The sequence below is a fragment of the Corvus brachyrhynchos genome, unplaced genomic scaffold, assembly GCF_000691975.1.
Source record: "Corvus brachyrhynchos isolate BGI_N302 unplaced genomic scaffold, ASM69197v1 scaffold97, whole genome shotgun sequence".
Taxonomy (NCBI): Eukaryota; Metazoa; Chordata; class Aves; order Passeriformes; family Corvidae; genus Corvus; species Corvus brachyrhynchos.
Window position 1 is genome coordinate 6,267,839 of NW_008239758.1, and position 11,777 is coordinate 6,279,615.

Here is an 11,777-nt window from a genome sequence, read left to right on the forward strand (position 1 = left end):
TAAGACAGATCAGTAATTTGGTTAGTCCAATATTTTATACTTGGCTGCACTATTATTGAACTCTTAATCCTACCATAGCATCAGTGATGTGTGGTGCATCCAGAGCCCTGCCTTCAGAAAATAGCAAGCAAAACTAGAAGAAGGTTTCAAACTTCCTATTAGATCTAAATAACACCTACAAGTCACAAATACTGATAACACTAACATCCATCTTTGTACTGCATTATCCCAGAGCATGAACTTCTTCCTGACCTCCAAAATATTACTATTTCACGTCCTGAGGAGTGAGGCTTTCTCTGATCTGAGCTGCACATCCATTACTTGCAGCTCAGTGAAGGCAGCCCACCTGCAGGGAGTTTTATATCAATTTCCTGTGCTGTACACACCTGCCTGCTCTTTAAGGCAAGGTGAGGATGCTGCCCACCCCAGTAGAGCTCTCTGCACAGGGTGTCCCTGGTGAGGGGCTGCAGGGGAGGCTCCTGTCAGCAGCTCCAGTGGACCCAGCACATCCACAGCTGAGCCCAGCAATGATGCTGGCAGCACTTCTGTGAGAGCACACATAAAGAGAAAAATGCCCTCCCAAATATTTTTGCATGCTGATAAGTTGCTCCCTGAGCCTTCTCTTGGCTGTTCTTGTGCTGGGGGGAGGTGATGCTTGAAAATCATTAATACTAATGCTGTATTTGCATTAGCAGCTATTCAGTTCTCCTCTTCCTCTGGGTTTGTGTGTTAAACTCCCCAGCACAGTTGGACCCAGGGATTACCAGCAGCAATACCTTTCCAGCTCACCTTTGGCTGTGCTGTGGGGAAGCACTTACCACAGCCAGGAGTAACCGCTGTATTGATGTTTTCTGAACCAGTGCTGTGAGCTATGTACAAGAGCCAGCTCTGTGTTTGGTACCAGGATGTGGCCACCATGATTTTAAGAGACACAGGCCTTTCTAGATCCCCAGTTCATTAGAGATGTGGGGCTCAGTGTCTTCAGGGGTCTCAATATCCCAAATGCCAGCTCCTGCCCTTCTCTGAGTCCAAAGGACTCACACATGAAACTCTCTGTCTCAGAGCAATGGCTGATATTAGTTGGCCATCTCATTTTCATTAAAAAAAAAAAAAAATTCAGTTTCTCCTTTCTATTTCCCCTATGGAAATGTTCAGTTTTAGAAAACAAACTTAAATCAGGGTTCTGATGAAATCCCATTATTTCCCATGATAGAGTGAGTTAGTGAAAAAGGGGAAAGGAGAGAGGTGGAAACTGTGCCTCCTGCCTTGCTCTGCTCCTGGCCACAACTATTTCATTAAATATCCTTTCTACTGATTTGAAAGTCATGGTTTGAAAGTCAAAGTTTCATGGTTTGAAAGATGGTTAGTGCCATCTAACCAAGAGCAAAAGGGGGAAAAAAAAAAAAAAAAAAAAAAAAAACCAGAAAAGTAACCAGGAGCTGTAAAGAATTGCCACCCAGGGCACTTTGGCACTACATCACAACTGGAGGCTTTTTGTCTTAGAGCGTGGGCATTAGCCCAGGAAAGTGCAGAGGGAATGTGACAAATAAATAGCATATCTTACCACTGCTCTGTGTAAAGGTTATGCATGTGCTGGAAGGGGTAATGAGCCTCACTCAGCCAAGCCAGAAAAGCTGGAGCTTCACTGCCCGCTTGGAGCAGCAGAAGGAACCCACAGAGGATTTATTTAATAGCCAACCCCATGAACAAGCCAGCCAAAAGCGAGCCATGGCTTAGCCACTCTCCTTACTCCAGATGGTATTTTCACATTTCTCTTCCAAATATATTTTTCATAGCATGCTTGAACATGTGAGTCATGTACAATTTCAGGTACTCAAAATGAGATTATAAATGCTGACAACAGCCAAACTAGCAGATAACAAACAACCTTCAGCCAATAATAGCCTGAATCTCTGGCTGTGGAGGTACTAGGGGCTACATTAAGGATTGAATTGTGGTTTAAAACAGGACATCAACATCCTTCATTTTCAGGTTCCTACCATACACACCTCACTGAATTGTTGGGTAACTCAGGTAAGCAGTATAAGATGACCAAAGAAAAAAAATCATTTTCAGTTGGCATCTATATGAATACTTGAACTACAGCCCTTTGGGTTAAAGAGTAAATGCCTTTTAACTCATCATGTCACTCATCCAGCCAGTTTCACACATACAAGCGACAAGTGATTCCAACTCCTAATTCTGTTTGTTATAGGCACATTGATCCTGAGAGAGTTGTCCTGGTGATGCTAAAGGCTGTAGCCACAGGGCTTCAGAGGAATGCAAAGTCTAATGCTATGGACTTATTAAACAGTCTAAGTCAGGTGTTGAGCTGGTGTAAATTAACAGAGCTCCATGGAAACAAACCAAAAAATTCCCCAGCCTATGCCAGCTAAGAATTCAATCCACAGTCTCCTTGCAGAAGAAATCATTTCTCTTCTAAAATGGGTATTGAAAGCTGGGATTTGTCCTGCCTGTTTCTGAGCAATGCTGCTTTCCTCCTGAACCATGACAGGAGCTCAAAGGCTGCAAGGAACAAAATTTCTTATCATCATTAATATCAACAGAAATTTCACTAGGTCTGAAGATGTCTTACTAGATAAAACCAAAGAATCATGAATATTTGTTTGAGGATTATCACATTTATTTAAATCTTAGAAGTACTTTCCAATCCTATGCTTCTCATTCAGTTCCAACAGATTGTCTTTCCCCCCCAGCTCTCCCAAACCCTAGTGCCATTCTTCCTCAGTTCTGGTCTATAAACAACAGCGACATTTATTTCCCCCCACAAATCCTCTCCCAGGTCTCAATATCCAGTTTGCTCTTCAGTCCTCCTGAGGATAAACAAAGGCTCTTTGACAAATCTAAAGTGACTTTTTCAGTGGATTTCAGGGCAGATAAGATTGAATTTACAGTCTCCCTTAAACTTATAGACATGGAGAGTTGGAAACCTTTATGGCAGTAAAAAGATATTCTTGTGAAGAGACGGCTACCCCAATTCCCCATAGGCTCATACCATAATTAAACTGGCTGTTGAACTTCTCACAGTTGATGATGTTGAAGCGATAGGGAACTGCCGACCTCATGTCACAGACCTCAAAGTAGAACCACTGGTGGTGCTGGCTGCTGTTCACATCCGCATTCATAATTAGGTCATACTCAAACCTGTAAAGAAGAATAAAAGAAGAATAAAAGCAGCGGCCATGAACACCTCCTGTCTGCCCCTGAACACGCTGACAGCAGGCAATGCAGTCAGATTGATTGATATTTTGTGAGCATCACCAAACACCATTAAATACTCACACTATAATAGTCCAAATATTTTGAGCTCTGTTTTCTTAATCATGTTCCTTCCGTGACATCCAGGTGTTAAGAAGGCATAATAAGCTCCACATCATCTAACCTGCTTCCCTGGCTGACCCTTTCCAAACCCAGGAGAAGGCCACCATTCCATGCTGTGGTCACAGCCCAAGGCAGGCTGGCACAGGCCTGTTGCAGGGGTACTTACTCACGCACTTGGATCGCTTTCCGAAGGTTTCCTGACTCAAACTTGGAGAAAAATGTCAGACAGCCTGGAGCACCTGGGCTTAAGTGACTGCTGTAAAGCAAAGCAAGGACACCTGTAGCAGGTTGCTTCAAAGACAAGCCTTTCCCAGCACCTTTTTTAGGCTAAAATTGGCTTTAAAAATTTTTTTATAAGCAAGACTCTGGGAAGGAGGAAGAGGTGAACAAATCCCTAACCTTCCTATCTGATGCAGCTTTTCTCTCTACTCTTACTTATTAATTCTAAACCACATCTTTCCTTTTCCCAGTAGTCTCTTTTGTAACTATCTATGTTTGCTTTCTTTATTCCAGTTACTTTCCCACTGGACTATTCCTATTATTTCATTAATTGCAGAAGGCACTTTTATAGAATTACTGTATATTTGCTCTTCCCTCATCTGTAGAGTTTCCTTCTCCAACTGCTTAAAAAACCCTTAAATTAATCCTAAGCAACTTCATAACTTTCTCCTACCTCAAACTTTTACCTCTATTTTACTCCAAAGAATGTTCCCCAAGTCACTTATCCTTCCTCTGAATGCAATCTCTTTCAATTTGGAACCCTCTCAGCTGCCTGGTCCTACATCTTCTCACAGACCATAGCTGAGCACTTAAAGCAGTTCACAAGGCCAGATGTTTAGGGTTTTTATTCAGAAACATTGTGAGTGTCACACTTAGGGTACATCTACAACCTGTGACACTGGCTGTGCAGCCACTCAGGGGGAAATGCTGCTTCAGGGAATGAAAAAGCTGGATTCATAGATAAAATTCCCAGCACTGGTCTGCACACCTCTGTTCCAAATCACTGCATGCAATTGAGACATATCCAGGGACCATCTACAGTCCCCTTTGATATATGGATTTTCCTTGTTCTGTCGAAGTTTTGATGCTCTCCTGCGCCAGTGACTTCCACAACAAATCCTCTCCCTGCCGTCTCCTACCAGGAATTTATCCCTCCTGTATATTTTCTCTGTTAGGCCTTTACCTCCTGTGTTACTTCTTGGCCTTTATCAGAGTTGATCAAGTAAACTGAGCTCACTGACAGCACTGACAGGGCCACTGGTTGCAGCACTCAATTTAAGTGACCCACCTGGGATCATCTAAATCAAACACAGTTCTTCCTATCACATCCCCCGGCTGGATTAGGCGGCGAACATCATCAAGGACTTTGTCCCTAGGAAAAAGAAAGCAGCAAATCTTAATGACACTGTGAGAAATCTGGATATAGAGTATTCTTCTAGAAGAAATATGAAGAGTCTTAGGAAATTATTTTTAAGGACTAGCAAGAAAGGACTTTCGTGTGCTAATTCCAGGTGAACTTTTATTTCCCATTGTGACAAGAGTTCTGCTCCATCCCCACTACAACGAGTTGCCTTTTGGGTTAAATGACTGACTCTGCAAAATTTTTTATTCACTACTGGGTTGTGTCAAATTTGATTTATCCCCAGTTCTTCCCAATCAGTTCCAACTCCCAAGTGGCTATTCTTACCCCGTGAGGAAATATCTGCCATAACTTGCAAACCTAGTAGTCCGACTCATAGTGAATATTGACTCCAAGTCAAACCTATTTCTACTCATTATTAAACAGAGCTTCTCTGATCCCTGAAGATGATCAAATGTGGAATACCAGATTTTCTTCCTGACCTTTGAAGCAATGACATTATGCCTTGAAGCATGATATGATTAGTCCCATTTTAGCTGTAGAGTTACACATGTTGTGGCCATAAAAGCAGAGCTTTTAGAGCAACAGTGCAACAAGATGGTAGAGTGATTTTCCCTCTAAATAAGATTTCTAGCTTATATATTTACTGCAGAAAGAATCATTCTCTCTAGCAGTCAGAAATCAGTGGTCTTGACAAATACCATTTGATTAGTGTTGATCAACTCTAAAGTTTGGCATAGAATCCACCATCTTTGCTTCCTGCTAATAATCCCCTATACCACTAAAAAGAAATGTAAAGTCACTGCATACAGCCCTACTTAGAACAAAAGAACTGTAGTTTATAAGAGCTTTCTCTCCTAGAACAACTTCAAAACACAACTTCCCACTCATCTGAACACCTAAATAATGAGGTCCTTCCTGAGAGGACAGATAGGATTTTCCCTGAAAGAAGCAGATGGGACCAATGCTGCAAGCACTGAAGTGGCTGAATAAAGAGTAAGACTGAAGGTAAAAACATATCCCAAAAGGACACAGAGGTTTCTCCATCTCTAAAATGAACTTGTTCTCATTTGTGTTCTAACAAGGTCACAGATTCACAACCCAGCTTAGAGTCCCATTACAAATACAGGTATATTGATGAATTTATCAATTTATCAATTGAAATAAATCATTGGGTAGCCACAAAATTTGTTCTATAACTTCCTAAGACATTCAGAGATGTTAGAGTCAGACCCTACATAAGCCAGTTTTGAGCCCAAGAGCTCTCAATGCTCTCATGACATTAAAGCACAATCACCTTTGGACCCCATTCTTGCGCTCCAACACGGGCTTGCTGTAAGGAGGTGGCTGGTGACCCCAGAAATCCGGGAATGCCAGGTCTCTGTAGCCTGGGATGGACTTCAGACTTTTGGCCCTGGCTGCACAGAAATGAGGGCTGTGGAATGGGATATCCCCTCGGTGCTTCTCCAGAAGATTTCTAACTATATCTGAGCTCTCCAGCCTCCCTTCAGGACTAGGATTGATTGAGACCTCACAGTGAGGGTAAAACATTTTTTTGTACCAAGCAGCATCTTTTGGGAGAGGGTACAAAGCAAACACTTGACTCCTGGCTGGATCTTCCTCCTCACAGAAGTCTTTATCCTGAGCTTCTTCAGCAATGTCTCTCTTTTCATCATTCTTATCCCATCTGTATTCCTCCTTCTTTCTGCAGCTCTGCAATGGGACTTTGAAATCCTGTTCCCCTGGATTTGGTCCCATCTCTGTGACACTTTGGTTTCTCCATCTGCAGTTTGGATGTTTCACGAAAGTAGCACTTGGAATGAAATGAGAGGGAGCAGAGGGAAGACTCTCAGTCCTCTCCTCCAAGCTCTTCTTTTCCTCAGACTCAAATTCAAGCTCCTTTAAATTTAAAAAGCAGAAGAAATTAAAAGAAACTACTGACAGATTGTGCCTCCTTCCAGAGGAAAGCTTTCAAGGAGGAAAAGAGGAAATATTTACACATCTCCCAAAAACTGTACTCAACCCAAACAGCCAGAGCAAAATCAGTGCATGGACCCCCTGCCAGCATTTCTCTATCCACAAAGCTGTTTCAACAGAAGTTCTCAGAAACCAAAAGGGTCCAACTGGACATGACTCAACCAAAACCAATCATTCGAACAAAGAAGGGAAGATACTTTGCAAGGCATTTTTTAAAAAATATAAATGTTACAGGAGGGTAAAGGTGGCCAATCTGTCATGCAAAACTCCACCCCACCTTCATGCAGGAGTATGATTTAATCCCATTCGACTACTTAAGGTCACAATCAATATCACAATATTGTGTCTACAGGAGATACATTAAACCAGTGATCTTTTTCAGATTAATATTTGAAACAGGGTTTTCAGTTCTCCTAAATTCCAAAACTTGTGATGAGTACAATATTCCCTAATTTTTGTCCCAAACATCACTAGGAAAAAATTATTTGAAATGTTCATTTCAGTCAGTGGCAGTGCAATCTTCTCCTCTTCCTTCAAACCACTAGTTGACACTATTTATTTTTCACATCTCGTTCTGATCTTGATATTGCTGTTGAAATTGCCAGCAAGGATACAAATTATCTGACAGATCTCTCATGTGGCAATTGATTCAACAGTGCTTACTTAATCTACACCCAGAAAAATGTGCATCAAAGATCATTCCTTTTATCACTCATGATTCATACCAATAAACTACTGCAAAAAAGTCATAATCTTTGGCTTTCCAGTCCTACAAGACTTACAGGTTCACTTTTGAAATAGCCCAATCTAGATATTACTTGTCAATACTCCCTTTCAAGTATTTCTTAAATTCTGGAATATTCACAAATAAAGGAAACTGCGCTATGACCATACCTGAAAATTCTGGGAAAGTTCTGCACACAGTGCCTCATATTGTCCAAGGTCTTCTTCTGGCCGGTCAAGCACTGGCCTTGACCTCAATTTATTCACATCTGTCTCCAAGTCATAATCCTACAAGAGCAGAATTAGAAGAGCACGCATATTACACCTGCCGCCCGAGATGATCTCAACCATCAGTGAACTGAGGATAAGAGCAGTATCTGAAGCTTTCACAGTCAAAGGCTCCTGTGTATTAATGCACAGCCTCACCCATGTCAGATGCAAGAACCAAAGCCAATCTGTCAAGCAGTCAGCCATTGCATAAAAAAAACACCGAACAGGAAAAGCTGGAGCAAGAAGAAAGGATGGAGACATGGCATTGATGACTGGGCATTACATTACAATGTTACGTTATTCAAATTATTACTTTATTCAAATAATTCAACATATCTAAGTGTGTCCCACCAAATGCCATCAAAGAAATTATTTGCTCCTGACAAACAGACTCATTTCCAAAGCTGTTATAAAAAGAATGAAGTACAATTGCCTGAATGCACCTGTGCCCATGGCATTTCAAACCCTCAGGCACACTTGGGTCACACAAAGCAGAATCTCAAGTGTTGTTTGGGCTGAGATAAAAAGGCAGTGAAGACCTGCAATGAACATGAGGTCAGTTGAAAAGGATTTGCCAACTGAGAGAATACTGATGTGTATGTAGCTTCAAACTTGCTGAAGATTTGGATGGAAAAGAATAGATGGTTGATATGGTGACTTTTATTTTCATAGGACTCTGAACATTTCCTGACAGAAGCAGAGAGCCAAGTTTCAGTTTGGTTGGTATTGCTAGCATGCATGGATATGTGTTATGTAGCTGTGAAAATGTTTGTAAATCACATCAATACCAGGAAACATTGTGCAAAACATCTCATACAAAAAAAAAATAAAAAGGCAGTTTGAAAGTTCATTATCCATTCCCTGCTTGCTTTCCCTTTAGCAAGGTTTTTTCCAGGAGATATATGACCAGCAAACCAGACAAACAGTATTTAAACTCATATTCAGAATAAGCTCTTAGGCAAAAAAAAAAAAAAAAACCCACACCAAACCAAAACTGCTTACATCTACTTGGTAAATCCTTATGAATAATGAAATAGTTCAGAAGCATAGAGGAGCTGTTACTGAATGAGTAACTAATTAAAGAAGGAGATAAATCTACTATGAGCCTTATTCCTAATGACCATCTTGACGAGCTCTAATATTCAGATAAAAACAGCCAGACGGGGGCAAGTTAGGACAGTCAGATAATGTGTGGGGGGTTTTTCAACTTCCTTTTTTCATTGGCTGACATCAGTTTAATATTTGAGGAGAAAAAGACAGGGCAAGTAATGAGAACTCCCTTTCACAGAAGTCTCAATCATTTCTAATTAGACTGTATTTGCAACTTCATTTCTTTAATTTGCTTTCCCAAGCCACTTTATGTGGATAAGACTTATTAGCAGCATTCCCTACTTCACATTTGCATACGAGCTTGTTTGTATTTTCACAACAAAAAAGTTTGCGTCCTCATCCTCAGCTGGTAGAAGTTTTTTTGCCAGTTAGGTCACTGCAGGGAGACTGCTAAGGGAGAATTCAGAGAAGTATTGAATAATTCATTGTATTATTTGTCTGTGTGCAGAAGCAAATAAAGAAAGAATATAGGCTCAAATGCCCCAGCTGTGGCTTAAAAGAACTAACCTTTTCCTTAGAATAGGTGCACAGCCCAAATATGCTCTGATATGGGAAAAGAGAGGGTTAGCCTTTCCTAGATGACAAATCAATTTTCCCTAAGTGCCATTTTCCTGGCACATGCCTAGTGGATCAAAGATCCACCATTTATCTCTGACTGTGTATGTGATTCTGGGCAGTCTCTGTGCAGGAACAGAGAAGTCACCAAACCCCCTCCACCATGCCTGACAAGCATGAAAATGAATAAAAGAAATGCAGGACACTTTTTAGTGAAAGTCAGTGCATTCTCCTTTCCTTCTTTCAAGTACCCTCCTATTATCCATGAAGTGTGTTCACGTGGGACCACATGCACCTCTACATTCTCTGCTTGGATGGTCTTTCAGGGTGCCAAAATGGACAACGAAAAGTTTTACTTTCTGGTATGTAGACAATTTTGGGAACTATGGCTCATATACCTACTTCCTCTTTACTCTCCACATCCTCGTTATCCTGCTCTGTTTCAGCTTCTTCCTCTCCTTCGCTTTCACTGTCACCTGCAAAAGTAGGAAAGAAGCAGAGACCAAGGTATTCAACCTAATAACCCTCTCATACCCTGCAGAGAAATACATGTAAACTCTTCTACATGTGCCACACAGTCCACAACCCACCCATTTGTTAATCTCATATAAATGAATTTGGCACTAATTCACCCAGTTTTTAAAGCTCTGTTCTCTTGGACTCATGCACTGCCTTTCAAAACCATGACAAATGTCCCCATGATATGGATCCAACTCATTTTACGAAGCAATACAGGGATTTTCTGCTTGGCTGCAATGATATTACAGGATGCTCTTAATCTGTATTATCTAGATTAGGGTGTTTTACTGTTATGATTGTTATAGTCTTTCAGCATCTTCCACATGAAATTGAATGCAGCAAAAATCACTTATGTGTATCATGGAGCCTTTTCTGCAGAGTACCTATCCCGCCTGGGCTTGAGTTGTGCTTTCCAGCAAGGACTCCCATCTTTTACTCATGCAGCCTGACTGCTATCTGCTTTTACTTTAGGAAGGGAAAAGGATAATAATTCTTGCAATTCTTTACTGATAAAGCTGCAGGGCAGTTTTTTACCCCCCCAAACAGCCAATGCACAGGCACAATTATATCTCCCTCTGGTACTGCGGAGCAGTGGCATCTCCAGCCTCTGTTATACCCACTCTGCTCCATTATTTTTTGGATAATAGGAGAATTTTTTTCCTTTTCCTTGCTCCTTTCTGTCTTTTCTCATTTGTTCTCCAAACAGATTCTCCCAGCTTCAAGAAGACCTGGGAGTAATTTCTTCCCTCTTGAGTGACACTGCAGGTTATCAGATTAATTTTAACTGTAAACCTCAGGACTATGCCAAGTCTCCCTTCCCCAGATCCCACACTTAATTCTTATGTCATGCTCCTTTTCCTCCTACTGAACTCTCCCTTCAGCCATTTACCTTCAGATCCCTCACACAGAGGCTCAGTCTTGACATTCCCAGGAAGAGGGAAGGAATAGGAACTTCTTACAGTCACCAGAGGCAGATACTCCTTGGGGTAGCATTTTCTCAGAATATGAGTTGCAGTAGTTATGATAGGATCCAGACTTTTACAAGATAAACAGTCCTAGGAAACAAAGGAGAACAACATTAAGAATAGTCTCTTACAACAGTCCTCCCTGTCACACACAATCCCCCAGCGTAGAGCTGCTCTTCTGGTGAGAATATAATTCCCTTTACCACTCATGATTCACACCCATAAACTACAGCAAAAAGTCACAGTCTTGGTTTTCCAGTCCTATAAGACTTAGAGATTTACTCTTGCAACAGTCCTGTCTGGTTATCACTTTTCAGTACTCCTTTTCAAGTACTTCCTAAATTGTGGAACATTCACAAATAAAGGAAGATTCACTATGATTGTACCTGAAAATCATGGGAAAGTTCTGCACACGTTGCTTCACATTATTCACATTACTTCCCCTTCTTTTTATCACTTAAGAAATATGTCTGGAACAGCAAGACCTCAAGTTCCTGCAGTTCATCTCTTACAGACATACAGGCTGGCATGGACCTCAGGGGACTTCCATCCCTGAATGTAATGTGGGAGACACAAAATCTCTGAGCTCTGCTCCAAGACACTGAAGTCAGGGTATGCTGAAGGAAGCTAACACAGGTGACAGTAGCACTGAAGAAATATGGCTTTTAATAGGGATTAAAAAATCTTTGTGGAGCCCATGTATATGTTTTGGCTGCCAAAACATGCCAAAGTCTGTGCTCCTGCACCTTCAGCACAACTATACTCAGAGTCATAATGCCAAAACTCACAGATATAAACTAACACAGTTAACACCACTATTTCAATGTATTCAGGGTACACAAGGTATTCTCAAAGAGAGCATTCCCACTGTACTCTATTGTCTGTAGTTAAACCCAAGAGCTATTTTGAAAGATCACTACATATTACCTAGTCATAAAAGAATTAATAATTGCAGC

The 11,777-nt window shown here is 41.1% G+C and overlaps 1 protein-coding gene across 2 annotated transcripts in view; it reads right to left on the reverse strand.

Annotated features, from left to right (window-relative positions):
* Positions 1-11,777, reverse strand: part of AGBL1 (ATP/GTP binding protein like 1) — a 273,439-nt gene that overhangs the window by 202,920 nt on the left and 58,742 nt on the right. The window contains exons 8-14 of one of the 2 annotated variants that reach the window (XM_017742726.1): positions 10,746-10,911; positions 9,740-9,813; positions 7,574-7,690; positions 6,000-6,601; positions 4,631-4,714; positions 3,509-3,595; positions 3,017-3,165 (exon numbers count right to left, since the gene is read on the reverse strand). In XM_017742726.1, the coding sequence (XP_017598215.1) occupies positions 3,017-3,165; positions 3,509-3,595; positions 4,631-4,714; positions 6,000-6,601; positions 7,574-7,690; positions 9,740-9,813; positions 10,746-10,911 (1,279 nt within the window). Of the gene's footprint in view, positions 1-3,016; positions 3,166-3,508; positions 3,599-4,630; positions 4,715-5,999; positions 6,602-7,573; positions 7,691-9,739; positions 9,814-10,745; positions 10,912-11,777 lie in introns of both variants that reach the window. The other variant, XM_017742725.1, reaches the window with a different exon arrangement.